The sequence below is a fragment of the Bombus affinis genome, chromosome 9, assembly GCF_024516045.1.
Source record: "Bombus affinis isolate iyBomAffi1 chromosome 9, iyBomAffi1.2, whole genome shotgun sequence".
Lineage (NCBI taxonomy): Eukaryota > Metazoa > Arthropoda > Insecta > Hymenoptera > Apidae > Bombus > Bombus affinis.
The window spans coordinates 2,323,721-2,341,475 of record NC_066352.1 but is presented as its reverse complement, the minus strand read 5'-3'; the positions used below and the strand labels follow the sequence as shown (position 1 = coordinate 2,341,475).

Below are 17,755 nucleotides of genomic sequence, written 5' to 3'. Positions count from 1 at the left end.
ATACCGATTTCTATCGAAGATTTGACAATGGAATTATAAATTATCTTAATCTTCAACTAGAGTGTATTTCCCTTCCAACATAGAGTATATGTAATTTTCACTGTGTTTTTGTCTGGTTTGTATATTGTATTTAAAAAATCGCTAATATAATCAAATATATCAAAATTTTAGATACACGCGCGTAGTGTTTGATACGCTATATATTAGTCTTATGTAATACTATTCCAAAGTATCACTGTATTTTATAACAATATATGTATTCGTCTGGTTTTCCAATTAGATAAGGGAGAAAAGTGATAATGTACTATTGTGTGTACGCATGCAGAACGTGCAACTTGAAAAATAAGAGTGGGAGAAACTCTTTTCGGTGTTGGACTATAAAGCCACGATCAACCGATTGATGGATCGTAGTGTCTTTTTTGCGATTTACTTCGGAACTCGACCCTACCTAACAAATTGTGTGCACGCTCGAGTATTTTTATTAACGATATGACGCATTCCCATGCAACGAAAAGGGTCTCCATCATTTCTATTTCGGGGCGGATGCAGATACCGGCATCCAAACCAAGAGGTATTTAATTAAAATCTAAAACTAAACTTATTTTACCATATATGTATGTATATCTCGTTTCGTATTAATTTTATTCGTTTCAATTCCCAAGTATCTCTCTTCTCAGTTCACCAACATGAAGAACAACAATATCTGAACAAATTAGCGTCATTGATGAAACGAACATGATCTTTTCATAAATAAATCTTAGATAGGTTTTAAAATATACAATATCATTTATAATAGAGCGATTTAATTCTAATAATGATTTTCTTTTAGACAAAGTTCGTTTACGCTTTTTATTATTAGGTACGTCTGGTACTCTTTATAGAAACTACGAAAGAAATAGATTTGATAATGGAATTGTTCATTCTAGAAGATAAAATCGAAGTATAGAAAGCAATATCTGATTTTGATTTAGTGACATTGATCAAAGATAAATTTTATTTATCACGACTTGTGCGAAGATTGGTGACGTTTGTCCTCATTTAAAATCGTGCTTCTCACGTGTTTGGATTCTCCCACTCGTGCAATGATTTTTTATATCTAATATCATATTCTTACCAACTTTTCAAGCCTCTTTTCTAGGCTTCTCTGTCTTTAAAGTGGTCAATAAATTCATTTATTTTAAGTATTCCATTAAAGTTGTAACGAATATTAGTATTTTTATCATACTACTACACACATTAATGATAATTAATATACCTATATACATATTATGTACATGTGTATTCGTATAGAAATATCTTTTCTTGGTAAGATCTACTTGACGATATACATTAAATATTCGTTTAATTGCGAAAATGCTTAAGAACACAATGTATTTTGTTCAACGTGCATAGCATAAATACGTGACGAATCGCTTTGAATTCCAAGACATGACGCCAACGGTTCGTCAATGTCAGATTTCCCGCGATGTCCTAGAAATATGGAATAAACGAATCGCTCATCCGCATTCTCTGCATTGCACGATCGTGGTATGCAAGAAATATCGTAGAATGCAACAAGTTACTTCAAACCGGTTGATAATTGTCGTTCAAGGGTTATAACAGAACTTTAAACTAGTATCATTTAATCGTACGATAACATACTATCGAACAGCAACCAACGAAACTTATAAACGGATAATAGGAAGATAAATCACGGTTTAAAAGATTAATGTTATTTATGAAATAGCAATCGTATCCGTTCATTAATTTTGATTTAATCGAAACCTTGAAAGGAAGGAAAGAGAAAAAAAGAATGTGCAAATAAGATGTAACAATAAGTATGTATTAGCTAAGTTCTATTTTCTATAGTCACGTTATTCGCGTTATTTAAATTATACTTTCTTCTATTATTTCTTTAAGAGTTCTTAAATAAAATATTACGTATTTGAAAGTATAAATTTGTGTAAAATAAGAGTGGTAATGTATCACGAAAAAATAGCTCGTTTTTTCGGGTGAACAAAATGAAACTATTTGAGAATGAAATGAAAAACAAAAAGAATTTTGCGATATCGAAATCTTATGTTTCAAGTGCAATCACGTCTGCGACGATGGATCACATGAGAAGCACGTGTAAATGAATACTACTCATAAACAGACACATATATAACATTTTATTTCGCTTTAACCACGATTTTATAATACCTAACAAACATGTAAATAAAGCAAAATAATATCTATAAAATGAGTAGTATGACATAATCACAACTACTATAGAATAAATGATCTACAAAGAATTATCGCTTTCTAAAAGTTTTTGTTACAGCTATCGAAATAATAAGGTTGTAACTAACCTTGTAAGTAAAATAACAATTGATTTTCCTATGAGTTCTATAGTAGCATTAGCAACCAATTTCAAATACAGGATTTTCTAAAAACGTGTTTCATGAATACTTATTTCTTAATTAATATCTTTACTTGAAACCGATAACACAGCACTTTTTTCCAACTTAATAGTATACTCTTTTTAAATAATAAACACTTTATTTATTTATAGCGTTTAATGTTCATAGTAAAATTGACATTACACTCTCTATAACTATACAAGTATATCGCGTACGTCGATCATTTGTTTCTTACCATTAATGAAACTCTTTAATTTATAATTTACAGCACGATATGGATGTAGACACACACAGAGTCTTCTAATGGCACTGGGCTTTCTCTGTTGTTATGCCATTAGGGTCACTACATCAGTGACGTTAGAAGCAATGACTAATGCCAAATCTGCAAATCCTGCTTTCGAAGTATGACTATTTTCCCATCTTTCGATCTGTTTATTAATTATTCATCTGTTGATCATTTTGTAGAATGGATTTATATACAGAAAGCAATATCGATTCGTAGAAAATTAACACCTGCAGTTGACGGTGCAGTTATGTAGATGGCTATTATATATTTTGAATGTCAAAATACGTAATAGTTACAACGAATAAATCTCATTGTCAGATTAGTATCTGTGATTTTATATGTCCATCGTAATTATAAAATGTACAAATATATATAAAATGGTTCAAATGACTCAAATATACTTTGTATTGTACATCGACTAATTACTTGAATTTAATTATTGATCGTACATATTGTATACGTAATTTATATTTAAACGCGTGCGATGTGTGTATGTGTATGTATAGAAGGAATTTAGCACGCGTTTACATACACATTATGTACATATGTATTTAAATCGAATCGCTTTCTATATATTAGGTCATCCTATAGGTTCGTGCCATTTTTCGAGCGGTTATATATGTTAAGATTGTTTACATACCTTTCAGTTTCATGAAAAAATGTAATCTCTCTCACGTTGTACAACTTCTTCCCATTTTTCTGGTAGGGACATTATTCCGTCTCGATAAAAGTTCTCTTGTTTTTCTTTAAAATATGAAATGTATACATGTCGGCACGAACTTATGGGATGACCTAATATGTACATATATAGCACAAATTCTCAAGTAAAATAAAAAATATTAATTTTGGTAAAATATTGCAATAATACTTGTTAAAAGTAGAAGCTACGAAACAATTTACTTCTAAGTTATTCTCTACAGTTTTGATCCTTTTCATTGAAGGAATTTCAATGGGACACCGCCACTAAGGATATAATTCAGAGTTCTTTCTTCTGGGGATATGTGTGCACGCAAATTATTGGTAGCATAGTGGCACGAATTTGGGGAGCTCATAAACTTTTCTCACTGGCGCAATTCGCATGTGGTTTGGTAACACTTTTAATTCCCGTACTTGCCAAGTACTGTGGATGGGAAGCGATTTGTGTTACTAGAGTAATCGCAGGTTTATTTCAAGGCACTGTTCTACCGTGTCTTCACACATTACTTTCGAAATGGGCGCCCATGGACGAAAGAGGGAGAATCTGTAAGTATTTAATGTTTTAATGATTTAATGAATACAAATTTTGGTCATTGAGGCAGATTATGAATACTGATACGCAATGATCATTTAAAATGTTGTTTCAATTCCAACAATACGAATTAAATTAGGTTATTAAGCTTCTATATCTTTTAGCAATTTCCACACGAAAAGTCATCAAAAGGCTGTTCTTTGACTCGTTTGGTTTTCGAACCATTATTAAACCAGTCGATAATCAAAGTAATTTTATAGAATCATTTGACAACGATAAGAATATTTTCAAGAAATTGTATCAGTCATCGCAGTTCATTGTATCTAGACAACAGTTAACATCCATTCATGATTTCTACATATAACGATCTCTTTTAATTATATTAGAAATCATTAAGTTTAATATTTTATTTCAATTACTCGACTGTCTTTGATAAATTATTTTCTGTACATGAGCGTATAAATGTATCTTTACCTACAGTACGCATCTTTTGTGCATATATAAATTATGCGCGTTTCGTTTTAATAATTGATGTAAAATTTCAATAAAATAATGTCATTAAAAATTATTCAAATGAAAAAAACTTATGATGGCACTGAAAATTATTTTCTATATTTCATTTTTGACAATCAGTATGTTAAAGTAGATGACAAAATTAAACAGATGATAATTTTATAAGTGAAAATAAATTAAGAACATAGACTATACAATTATTTTTAGCAATTGAACGCTTACACCAGTAATTATCAAAAGTATCTGACATATTTATTGCACGCAACATTTAGCGACCTTTGTTTATGCCGGAGGCTGGATTGGAAACGTACTTTGTTTATGGAGTACTGGACAGCTGTCAGCTTCTCGTTTGGGATGGCCTAGCTGTTATTATGTTTGGGGTTGTATAACAATTATTTCCAGTATTCTGTTCTTTTTCATTGGTAAAGAATCACCGGCTGAACATCAAAGTATACCACAAGATGAAAAAGAATACATTGAAAATAGTCTCGGAATGATAGAAACAGAAGAGGTAAGAATGATTGTTCCTTATTCTTCCCGATTAAACTTTCCTAATCTAAACATAGACACTAGGTATCTAAGTTTATAGTATTCCATATTAAATATAAAAAACGACATAAACATTGTGATTGTCAAACACGTTATAATTTCAGTATTAAAATTTCTCATCGCATTTTATAAAGAATAAAGAAGGAACGTTTAAATTATAACAACATTGTAATATTTTTCTAGAAATTGTCAACTCCTTGGATTAAAATATTAACCAGTATTCCAATGTGGGCACTATTGGTTACACAGTCTGCTCACACTTGGGGCTTCTGGATGCTTTTAACAAAAATTCCTTCGTACATTGGATCAGTCTTTGATACCGATATACAAAACGTAAGTAACAGATAAAATACATCCTTTGACATATTCGTGTTAATTTGCATGTTACGCGTATATCGACAAGTTTATCCGATTGTTTAGCATCCTTACATTAACCTAATTATTTCCTATTTTTACCAGATCTCTTTCAACTTATTCTTAAATAAAATTGTCGATATCAGAATTTGAAATAAGATATTAATATAATGTAACAAAACTCGTGATAATGTTTCTTTTCGAAGAATATAACATCAGTCTTTTCACGAAATTGAAGAGTCCAGAAGAAAAATAACTGCTAATTCTACATAAATCGAAATTTAAATATTTACTACCATATATTAGAAATTAGAGAGAGCTATTAAATTGCGTTACTATACTATATGTATAATGTATATACACAGGGTGTTCGGCTATTATATCTACATAATTTAAGGGGTGATTCTTTACGTCGAAATAAGACGAAAATCAAGAATAAAAAAATTGCGTTTTCGGCTTTGCTTTCTAGTTATTGGCAATTACAAATCGACCAAAATAATCCTGCACGCGAGCAAACCTCCTTACATGAACGAAAGGAGCGCAATCTAAGCAGTGGAGCGCATAGTGTCCATTTAATCCTACCGACACGTGTGCGACAGCTTATCTCGCATAAGTCGTAGAGAAGAAAACCATGGTATTCAGAGATGTAAACAATCTCACGCAACAACCATCACGCAAAAGAAGTGCTAGATTGAACATTAAACTTGCCTCGAAATCCATAAGAGCATATTGAAAACCGCCCTATGAAATTTCCAAGTAAAGAGGATTGTTTTCTCTAATCCTTTGCCTCCGCGAGTGTTCACAGCAAAATCACACACGCACCGCGATTGTCCCGGCCACGAGTGTTCACAAAAAATACAAACAAATTACGATAGATGTTCCATATGTCCCCCGTTTTCTTGTAAACAGAGCCTGACTCTTCTCTTAAAATTTTGACGTATTGTGTCTTCGTGTGTCTCCAGTAGTAAAAGCCGAAAGGATTTAAATCTGGGGACCGAGCAGGCTAAAGCACGGGTCCTCTTCGACCGATTCACCTGTTTCCAAAACAACTATTTAAATGCCCTCGCATTGAGTTGGTAGAATATGGTGATGCGTTCGATTTTCCGACTCATCCATTTGCGAAGATCTTTTCTTCTTGAATTTTCTTGAATATATTTTACAGGATTTAACGTACCGGTATTCCGCAATCGTTGGTCTATTTTGCAAAATATCTTTGTGCTGGGTATAGTCCTATTGGAATATTTTTCGGTGTATAAACTTCGGGCTTTTGTATTATTGTCGTCCGCCGCAACATAGCAAAAGTGCATGTCTGAAAGTTCTTTAAACGTATACATATTGTAATAAATATGGCTACAATATAAATATTGTTACACTGCATATGCATAACACTCATTACGCGCACTGTACACATAATACACTCAAATGACATTCTAACTTAATATTTTCAGTTCTTTGAAAGTTCCTCGTCGACTGTCAGAATGACAGAACGATCTTCAAACTTTACATAGAGATTTATTAGAGATTTCCATTGAAAAAGTGGACTTACGTTTACCAGATGGATTTCGCAAATATCTCAATTCTTCAAGCCTTATTGTCTTTAGTTTTTATGAATGTAACGCGTTTTATAAGAAAACTCTAACATAGAAAAGAAGCGCAACTATAGCGTTTATTATTTATTTTGAAGCAAACATGGTGACTATATTCGTGGAATAATATGAAATATTAATTTGACATTTTGTAGCATCTGTTGAATAACCGACTAAGTTTTTCGATAAATATTCACTTTTCATTACAAAATAGCGTTATATCGTATGAACATCAAATTATATTTATTTATTTATTATTTATTGTTGCTTGTCCGTGCCTTTCGGCTTTGGACGAACTTTCGGTTTTACATCTCTTATGTCTAATTTTCTTCTTATATATCTACCTCCCCTCTTTTCCACTCTATTCTATTGCACTCTCTTAGTTATTCTATTCTCCAAAAACTAAAACTAGGAACTACAAATTAACCACTAATGACTAAAAACTATTGCAATTTTGGGCTTTAGTCTCCTTGCTTTGCATGCTTCCTGTCGTTTGCCCTTTTCTTTTCTATTATTGCTTTCAGTTCTGTTAAACCTTCTCCCGTCTCATTTAGCGTTTTTCTTATGTCCTTTGATCCTCCCATTATTTCACATTCTTCTATTATATGTCTCAGGTCTAACATCAAATTTTATATATATATATATATACATATATAACGGAAAGAAAACAGCGGACACGATACAATATCCTTTCCTTTGGACTCTTCAATTGGAGGACCACAGCTATTTACTTTTATAAATACTCGAAAAAAAGTTCAAAACTTTATTTATTTAAAACTTAAAATATTTATTTTGATCTGTCTTAGAATGGTCTATGGAGTGCACTACCATATCTCGCAGCATGGATTTGTAGTTTCCCAATTAGCTATATTTCGGATATCCTGATTAAACGAAATGTTTTAACCGTACAAGCATCGAGAAAAGTTTGTAATACGATCGGTGAATGGGTCCCAGCAATTATATTAATCGGTCTTGGATATGTTACTAAGGAAGAACCTGGAATAGCAAGAGCACTTTTAATATTCGCTGTTGCTAGTAATGTTGCTATTTATTGTGGACATAATGTCAATCACATGGATCTTAGTCCAAACTTCGCTGGTCCTTTGATGGGCATTACAAATACCGTGGCAAATATTTGTAGCATTTTGGCTCCGCTAATTGCCAGTGTCATCGTTAAACATCCGGTATGTATAATAATAATTCTTTATTATTTCTAAAATAATTTACTCTTCTCTATGCAATTAGATTATACTATTATTGCTGATTTTCCTGGCATTCTCTTGAAATTCAGACAGATAGAACAAATACAGCTAATGTACAGCCTGAGTTGAACAACATTTTAAATATGCTTTATTAAGAGAAAGTAGAAATCGTAAAAATTTGATCTTTTGTAAGTCGAATTAATACTCATGTCGTTGTGTGTTTGTATCCCTTCTTTTTTCGTCGTTATTTTTATTTGCGATATATTATATACAATATACGTATTATTACTTACATGATATGTACACTTGTAACAGTTGATTAAACGGTAATTGGATTGGTCGTTCCAACTCGTATACAAACTAGAAGAATTTTTCGGAAAGGATTGTACTTTGCAGCTTTTGTTAGTAAATCGATATTTCAAATGTCGTCAAAAGATAGATTGCCTTAACTTTACCATGATAGGATACGAGTAGAATTTTGACGTTCTATACTAACAAGAGTAAGATCCCAATTGATCGACTTCAATTTTAATGAACGTTTGCAAGTTGATAGTATAGTTGATAGTATATAGTTGATAGTATACATATATACCTTCTACATACAGAGTGGGACATACAAATCGGAATACCTAAATATCTCCGTTACTTAATGGTCATATAGAAAAAAATTTCACAGAACAAAAGAACACATGTAATGGTAGATAACGTTGATAATTATCGACATCTCAATTATCTTATTGATTTCGATAATTTTTAGATATATTTTAGGAATCAACATTTTGAACAACTTTTTTCTATATATATAACCGCCATTCAGTTATTGAAATATTTGCAAAAAATTATCGGTATCACCACAATGTATTTTGCCTACTATTGAACGATCATGAAAGGGTATGCGTCGGTATTGGTAGCTGGCCGCCACCTCACGATTGCTGGATAAAATGACATTTAATCCAAATCTATATAAACTATAAACAAAAAATAAGAATTAAGTTTGCTTGAGGCGTCATTTTATCTGACCTCCATGAAGCGGCAAACAATCAATAGTAACGGGTGCCCTGTCACGGACGCACGATTATAGGCAAAATTCACTGTAGCGATATCAATAATTCCTTGTGAATATTTGGCAAACTAAGGGCCGAGCGACGCTTATATATATAGAGAGAAAAGTTGTTCAAAATGTTGATCTTTACAATGTATCTAAAAATTATTGAAATCGGTAAGGTGAGTAATATGTCGATAAGTACTACTAAAAAGGATGATGACGATCTTGAAATCTCATTAAAAAAATTACTCTCAGACAATATTTTTCGAAACTGTAGAAAAGCTGCCTACCCTCCAATTCGGATAATTTTTCAATATAGTTATAGAAATTGATATTTTGAACAACTTTTTTCCATATATATAAAGGGTACTTATTTTCCGAGATATTCGCGAAAAGCTATCGGTCTATGGTAGCGTATGCATAAGTTTGGTTACCGGCCGCTGATCGCTATCTTCTGTTTATAAATGAAAGTCGGACGAACTTAAAGAACCTGCGCATAGCTGCATATGCGAGGCTACAGGAGTTTGTTGTAACTTACAACTACGTGAATATTATCAATATATTGGTTTTAGGCCCCGATTCTCATTTATACTAATAACTTGCAAAAGCTCGTTAACACCACAGTCAACTAATTGGAATATTTCTCTTGTAATCTTCTTTGCTATTGCTTAACTATATCATAATGATTTGAGTGATTGAACTGAGGTTGTAAAATGGGAAGAATGTAAACTTGTCATAGGTTCCTTAATTATTAATATTTTATGTCGTATACTCACAAACGTCTTTATATTAATGATTCATTAACACGTTGACTGCCACGACACCCGTATTCGGGTGTCAGCAAAGTTTCTAGCCAGACCGCGTAACCCATGTCGCTTATTTGACTACTTGCGAAGGATCGTCACAGGTATTTGAAAAGATATTCCATAATGATAAAACTGTTGAATTGTTATAAAAGTAATACGAAAATGATTTATTAAAAAATTATTTAATAATAATGTAAAACTTTAAAGCATTCTATACATAATTGAGGTTGGTCAGGACAATTTGGACAATAAGTTGTTGTTTTCTTCAAATTCTTTTGTGCCTTTGTTCGGTCCATTCGACGTCTTTTATTTGCATAACATAGTTTGCATGCGCGTCTAATGCTTCTTCCAGAATTATTTTTCCAAACGGCGATATTAATGCTGACTCTGTCGAAGACAAGGATTTTTTGTATTTTCGGACAATCCTAATAATTTTGCAAATAATAATTGTCTAAATATTCTAATATTTATATTCTTCCTTGTTGCAATTTTGTAAACCGTCAAAGCGTTTACAACAGAAATTCCCAGAAGTAGTTGAATGCCAAGTTTTCTGTACCATTTGATTCCTTTTCTAATTGTGGTGGCATTAAAAGCTGTTTGGTTGGAATAATGTATACCGCACTTTCCTTCATTATATTCAACAACAGCTAGTGGTTTTAATGTTGCGAACAAACGAAACGAAAGATCATTCTTGAGACCACCAGATAAGCGACTCGCATTAATAAAATATCGACGGGAGCACCTAGCAGAGAACGCTTGGTACTCCTGCACGCGTGGCCTGACAGAGATTTCTTTGAAAACACGCGTGGCAGTCAACGTGTTAATGTACTTTAATTATTTAAGATAATATGTGAAAAAGAAAATAATCTAAATGGCGGGCAGAATTTATTAATGTTTTATTATTTTTCAATCTTCAGAATAGTGTTGAGGAATGGAGAAATATGTTCTTTTTAACATCCATAATATATTTTCTTGGAAATTTCACTTTTATTGTGTTTGGTACAACTAAAATTCAAGAATGGAATGACCCTGTAAAGGAGAAAAAGGATATCTCTATGAGTTCTGCAACTGAATCATCGATGGAAAAGGGATATGCACAAAGAGAAAAAGATACTGAAAAGATGGATCTAGGAAAAGAGTCGTAATATTGCTCTGATACTAAAGAATATGACATTATTCATAAAATGTATTGTAAATATTGTGATTGCAGAGTGCATTATTATTTTATTTGCAAGTGTATGAAAAATATTTTAAAATGAGTGCTGTGTGTACATGAATATGTGTATTATATTTAATATTTATTACAAAATTATCATTATATATATGTATATATATATAATGATGATTAATAATTATATTATGCAAACAAGTTTATTTAAGACATGTTACTGGGTTTTAAAATGTTGTTTTGACATAGATTTCCAAATTGTTTGTATAAGACATAGTGTACATAAAATAGTTAATGAAAATGTGATAAAAGTTACTACAGGTAACATAGTTGTTTCACCAACTGGTATTGTCCATATGTCTTCCTTATCCTGCAAAATGGATACAAAAAGTAAAACATATTTCTATTTATAAAGATAAAGATAAAATAACTTCATTACTTAAATAACAAAGTTTATTTTTTACCATGATATATGGAATCTCTCTCCACTTAGATACAATCTCTACGCATGGAGAACACAAATCAAGTTTAGAAACTCTATAATCCTTAATTCTTTCTTTACAACCTAATAATAGCATTGGGTTTGGTAAAGTAATGTTCATATATTTATTACTATCGTTGGCATGTTGATAACGTTGATGTATTGGAACTTTTAAAGTACATCCTGCACGAATCAAACTGGAGCAAATGGTTACAGTTTGTGTCTGTGCTTCCTCTGCAAATAACTCAATGTCAGACTCTCCATTAACGCATACTGTACTCTGAAATTGTGAAATCTGATTTGTATATATGTGAATTAATATAATTTCATATATATATATATTATATACTTTAATTGTATTTGTATCAACTTACAATTCCAAGTCTTCTTAAATTAGTCAATTCATTAACATTAGCATATAGAGCAGATGGAAGTTGTAAATAAATGGCTACATAACATTCTTCTATAAATTGATCGACATGTACTTGATACATTAAATCTCTGTAAATAGAATTTTTCATGAAAAATAAAACAAAATGTTTTAATGATTTTGATAAATCTTTGTTATTTCAGTCTGTGTTATCCAAGTATTTTACCAAGATATACATATATATATAATAAATGGGACATTTGATACATATTATATAAACATATATACATTATACATATAATTATTATTAAATAAAATAACAATAGCAATATTAATAGAACGATTAGGATTAAAATTCTTAATTTCTACATGTGTAAGTGATAAAAAAATAATGGTTTCAATTATGTAAAAAACCTTACAGAAATTATCTATGTTTTTATCTCATGAATAATACATAATAATACATAATTTACTTTTTGAATAAAATTATCAACGTATAATCAAATTTCACCCGTTTAGATTGGATAATAGACATTTTTTTTTGCTTTACTTTGATACGATGGTCTAACCTATGAAATCCCGTTCCTTGCACTTTTAATGAAACACGAGCATCTAATTTATCACAACTTACTACAATTTTCAAAATAAGTATGTAAAATAAGCAAATTTGTATAAAAGATTGTTTAACAAAACTTGATATCATTTTTTAAATGTCTATAATTACATCTTTTTAATTATGTATTTTTTTCTGTATTTTCATGGAAGCTGAATAGGTATCCCTGGTTTGTCATTTATGTGGCTCACTTATGGGGCTCTCGACAGTTAATTCTAATGATTCAACAACACTTATAACACAATAAATACTTTATTTATTATAACGAGAAACTTAAATTACTTATTTAACAATTTAACGCTAAACCGAACTTCACAACAGATTTCGATCAAACTTTATGTGCTTGACACGTTTTAACACTTTAAATTCTCATCTGTAACTTGTGAACTGGCGTAAGCATGTGGTTCCCTCTAGCGTGAATTTCTTGTATGATAATAGGATACATTCTAGCGCTGCAAATTTAACTGTACAGTAGCGTAGCCAAGGCAAACGAACTAAAGTTATTTGACAGATTTATTGACAAAATGTAAAAATTATTTATCAGTAATAACTGTGATCACTTTCAAATTTCGTATTTACTTTCGTTATCATGGGAAGGAACATTGCCAAGGCAGCGATGGTTACTCCGCGGCTCAAAATGTAGAATCGTTAGAACCGTCACGCTGAGCTGAAAGTTTAAGTAAATTTCATAACGACGCAAATCTTTGATAAAGTATTCAATCTATTAGTTTTAAATATAAATTGTTGTTCAAGTTAATTTGTTGTGTATTTCTTCATTTAAACATCGAAATAGCTTTTTCGAATTCTTTGAAGTTGTTACGCGAACAAAGTGCTTCAACACTGCGCGTGCCGCAACCGCGCCGAATTGCCCAAAATATTAAAAAGGCCACGCAACACTATTTACAAAAAGATTATGCCGATAATAAAATAGAATAATTGAAATGTATGTGCAATGTGATAAAGTAACAAATAGCAAAGTATGAATATAACAAAATGTCATCATTGATAATCTTGGTAACCAGTTTTCTTTTTCGGGATAAAGCAGGAAGCTTCTTTAATTTGAAGTAGGCGCGGTGTACTTCTTAAATTAAGTCACAGGGTCACGTTTTACCCTCTGACGATCTTTGCTAATTTCGCGTGTCCTACGGGCTCGCAATCTCGCACATTCGTTCTTTTGTAAAGTCTGCTCATCAGAATTGTTTTTAGATGTGCTTCAGATCACTGAAGAATCTTCCTTAGGTTTAAGATCTTAATCCTCAATTGATATGGATAGCTACAATAGTTTGAATGGAGTTATATAATTCTAGAATACTCCGTTCTTATTTATACTCTACTAAGTAGGCAAAACAAGTACACCAATATACCCACTCTACGATTCTCACACAAACACTCGGGAGCAAAGCACTAAAGAGGATGTCCCAGGACGCCTCCAACATCCGAGCTTAACATACAATATGCATACTCTAAATTAGCCTACCATTTTCCTGAAATCGACTGACGAAGTTAATCATTGCGCAAAACGTGATGAAAGACGCCTAAAGAAATTATATTGTTAAAATAAATGTAAGTAAACTTGGAATTATAACTTTAATTGACAGCAATATTAACAGTGTGGTTACACTTAATTGTGTAGATGATATTGTCACAAATTGTGATTATATTGATATATAAATGAAATTAATATATGTCTGAACATTTTTAATATTTTAAGTTGTAGCGAATGAGAAAAACGGCGCAATACCACTGTTTAACCACACACAGACACACACAGACACACACACAGTGTAGAAAATGCGTCGTGCACCATTGTCAGTCGCTGAAAAATTTCTGCATTAATTATGGTCATCGTGCTCAATATCTTTTTGCCATTCAAGTAGCACCTGAGCACGTGAATGAGATCCTGACAATGGGCACGGAAAGGGTTAAATCCGAAGATCCTGATCTAAGAAGATGATTAGTTTTTCTAATTTGTATTTAACATTCTTTGATTTTATATTGTATTACTTTATTTCAGATTATAGTAGCTCTACTTTATTAATTTTTATAAATCATTGAAAGTTTAATATTACAAAAAAAGTAGCATTAATTGAAAAAGAATCAAGACTCAGGCAGCAACGGACGCAACCTTTTACCGTACGCCAGTCTTAACTTCGGCCGTCAATGGACCAGCACCATTGTCTTACTGCGTACAACGTAGCCTGTGCTTCGGAATATAGGTTGATTTTATGTTCGTGTTCGATTATTAGAGTCGTTACGGCTGATTTAAGCAATATGATTCGACGTCGCAACATCCCTTCCTTATAAATGAATGATTATGAATGATTATAAATGAATTGAGTCGCGTGAGTTTTCCTTTTACCGTCGCGTCTTGATCCTTACGGAGGGTGCTAATTTCTTCGGAGAAATGGCTGTTTTGTAATAATTTTATAATTTTGTTGTGTGCTGTATTTAATTCGTCTATGGTTAAGGGTGACGCACGGTTTTGTTTCTGTTTCCATCGAAGACAGCGAGCGGTGATTCGTATTAGTTTAGGTCAAGATGAGTATCTTTGTAACAAACTGTAGTCGGCGGGAGTCGCGGACAGACAGATCGCCCTTTTACGTATTTCAATTTGCGGTTTTAGTGTCCATGTCGGCCAGCACTCATCCGACTGTTGGAGCCATTCAGGATCGTGCTGCCAAATAGTCGAGCGCAGAAACTCTTCGGGCATTTGACCTCGTGATATTAGATCCGCGGAATTGTTAGTGAGAACATGGCGCCAATCGCGGATACTGGTCTTCGTTTTAATCTCGGATACTCGGTTGGCGACAAATGTTTTGAGCGTATGAGGCGAGGTGTTTATCCAATGAAGCACGATGGTGGAATCCGTCCAACAAACGGTTCGAGTAAGGCTGTTCAATAGGGCTTGCTGTATTCCCGAGATCAGGGACGTGAGAAGCAGTGTTCCGCTCAGCTCGAGCCGAGGAATGGCCTGGGATTTGAACGGGGCTACCTTCGATTTCGCTGTTAGAAACTGTGTCCAGACGAGCCCGTCAGGATTAATGGTTCGGAGATAAACGCAGGCTCCGTAAGCCTTTTCGCTGGCATCGCAGATGCCGTGTATTTCGATCTCCGTTGCGGATTCGATTATTACTTTGCGTTGGAACCTGATGTTGTTTAGCAGTAGTAACTGGGCATAGTACCTGTGTTCCATTCTGAATATAAATCTACCGGAAGTGACTCATCCCAATCGACCTTCAATGACCAAACTCGTTGGAGCAGTATTTTGGCCCGAACGATCACCGACGCGAGTAATCCTAGCGGGCCCTAGATTTAGTGGGTCAGATTTTGACTGAGTAAAGGATGGAATCGTCAGAGGAATCCAAAATACACCAAGCGTTTTCAAAGTTTGCGAATCACCCAGATGTTGTTGGTGGTTTGTCTCCTCTTCGGAGAGATCTTGTAATAGTTCCTTGCCGTTTGATGCCCATTTTCCTATGTTTAAACCTGCTAATTTAAGTAACTCGGCGTGTTCTGCTCTCAGTGTAAGAGCTTTGTTCTTCGTCTCAGCTCAGGTGAGGGCATCGTTGACGTAGAAATCTCGCTGCAGGACTTGCGCTGCCCACGGAAACCGATGTCCCTTATCCTCTGCCAGTTGCTTGAGGCACCGAATGGTTAGACACGGGGCTGCGGATAAAACGAACGTTACGGTGTTGAGTTGGTATGTTTCGGTTTCCCCATCCGCGCTGCATCATAAGATTTTTTAATATTTTTGGTCTTCTGGTCGCACGAGGAATTGCCGATACATCTTTTCAATGTGAAATGTTGACGAGAGCGGAATCTAAGAAGTATGTAAAACAAGTCTTCCTGTAACTCGAGCCCTGCATAAAGCGTAATTATTTAGAGAAACTCCGGTGGTGCTTGTTGCCGATCCGTCGAACACGACACAGAGTTTGATGGTTTGTCTCGATGCCTTGATAGTGGTAGATAGTATCCGTTATTGTGAGAGTGGTTGGTGATGACTCTCGTCATATATCCTAACTCTAGATATTCTTATAATACTGCTCGATATTCTGATTCGAAGCGCTTGTTGCGTTGGAATCGACGGTTGAGGGAGGCAAGTCGTTTCATCGCAAGCGTTTTGGAGGATCCAAGCGACTGAAGCTGGTCGTTGAATGAGAGAGCGACGATGTATCGTTCTTCGCTGGTGCGTCGGATGTGAGCTCGGAAGTGTTCATCGCATCGTCGATCTGTGTCTGAAATATGTTTAATCGGCGGTCCTTCGTCGATTTCCCAAAACCGCGCGAGGTCCGCTTGTAGAGCCGTCGTGGATGCGTGAAATGTGTTTGTCGCGGTTTGGGAAGTTGGGCTCCCTCCGATGACCCATCCGAATCGCGCTTTTTGCAGACGCAGTTCGGACTTGTCCGGCTGCGTTAAATTGATATGCCCGACACACATCGACGCAAATGTTGAATCCCGAGCTCAATAAGACATCGATCGGGGCTGGTAAGTAGAATCGTGGATCGGCTAATCGGAGATTCCTGGGTATGTTAACTGTCGAGCGATCGATGGGTTGAGTTGGGTTTAAGGTCGATATGGTCGGGATAATGGGGAACGTCAATGTGTGTTCGTAAGTACCGTCAATGGAAGTGGGCGTGTATGGGCGAATGTAGAGCTTAGAAATCGTCGTTAAGGTGTGGGGGCTCCAATTGGGACCGAAATTTCCTTTACCTTTTATGAAGTCCATGCTAGATCCAATGTCGAGCAGCGCTCGACAATGGATTGGTTGTTGTTTATCGTGCAAAATGCTGATCTGAGCCGTGATTACCAGATCGTTGTGTAATGAGACGGATGCTACTGGGTTAATATATTCGATCGTCATTGGAATCGTCGATTGTCGGTGTCACTGTGTGTTTGTCGATGGCTAGAGGATGGGCTTGGAGACTTTTGTGGTGTCTCCGATCTGTAGTTTGTTGTGGATTTTCGATAACGAGTAGGTGATGAGTAGGGTTGCGAAGAGGGTGTCGCGGATCGACTGCTTGACGGAGAAGAGTTTTGACTGGATGTGACGGAACGAGACTTCTAGTGGTGTTTGGTCTTATGCAGCATCGTGTGATGCCATTCTCCGCACATACGACATGATTCGGCGTGATAATCTCGAACTGAGTGCCCTTTCCTCAGGCAATTGATGCAT

The 17,755-nt window shown here is 34.2% G+C and overlaps 2 protein-coding genes across 4 annotated transcripts; one reads left to right on the top strand and one right to left on the bottom strand.

Annotated features, from left to right (window-relative positions):
* The first annotated feature begins 337 nt into the window (after positions 1–337).
* Positions 338–12,157, top strand: LOC126920337 (putative inorganic phosphate cotransporter). Of its 2 annotated transcripts, none has more exons than XM_050730550.1 (7): positions 338–571; positions 2,650–2,783; positions 3,609–3,909; positions 4,681–4,919; positions 5,141–5,290; positions 7,704–8,081; positions 10,868–12,157. In XM_050730550.1, the coding sequence occupies exons 1-7, from the start codon at positions 490–492 to the stop codon at positions 11,093–11,095; spliced, it is 1,512 nt and encodes a 503-aa protein (XP_050586507.1). In that variant the 5' UTR covers positions 338–489; the 3' UTR covers positions 11,096–12,157. The 2 variants fall into 2 exon arrangements, with proteins under 2 accessions (XP_050586507.1, XP_050586508.1); XM_050730551.1 differs by lacking the exon at positions 338–571 and adding an exon at positions 1,370–1,817.
* Positions 11,303–17,488, bottom strand: LOC126920348 (phosphatidylinositol-glycan biosynthesis class X protein-like). 2 transcript variants are annotated; one of them, XM_050730568.1, is made up of 4 exons: positions 12,539–17,488; positions 11,974–12,100; positions 11,583–11,894; positions 11,303–11,488 (listed from the first exon to the last, which is right to left on the bottom strand). In XM_050730568.1, the coding sequence occupies exons 1-4, from the start codon at positions 12,670–12,672 to the stop codon at positions 11,336–11,338; spliced, it is 726 nt and encodes a 241-aa protein (XP_050586525.1). In that variant the 5' UTR covers positions 12,673–17,488; the 3' UTR covers positions 11,303–11,335. The 2 variants fall into 2 exon arrangements, with proteins under 2 accessions (XP_050586525.1, XP_050586526.1); XM_050730569.1 differs by having other exon boundaries at positions 11,583–11,879; positions 12,539–17,472.
* Positions 17,489–17,755: the final 267 nt, after the last annotated feature.

Excerpts from the sequence above, each read along its gene's own strand:
- LOC126920348 (XM_050730568.1), bottom strand. The coding sequence starts at position 12,672 with ATGATATCAAGTTTTGTTAAACAATCTTTTATACAAATTTGCTTATTT. Across the intron at positions 11,895-11,973 it reads ATTTAAGAAGACTTGGAATT|ATTTCACAATTTCAGAGTAC; the intron begins GTAAGTTGATAC and ends TATACAAATCAG. Across the intron at positions 11,489-11,582 it reads GAGAGATTCCATATATCATG|GATAAGGAAGACATATGGAC; the intron begins GTAAAAAATAAA and ends TCCATTTTGCAG.
- LOC126920337 (XM_050730550.1), top strand. The coding sequence starts at position 490 with ATGACGCATTCCCATGCAACGAAAAGGGTCTCCATCATTTCTATTTCG. Across the intron at positions 572-2,649 it reads ACCGGCATCCAAACCAAGAG|CACGATATGGATGTAGACAC; the intron begins GTATTTAATTAA and ends TATAATTTACAG. Across the intron at positions 8,082-10,867 it reads GTGTCATCGTTAAACATCCG|AATAGTGTTGAGGAATGGAG; the intron begins GTATGTATAATA and ends TTCAATCTTCAG.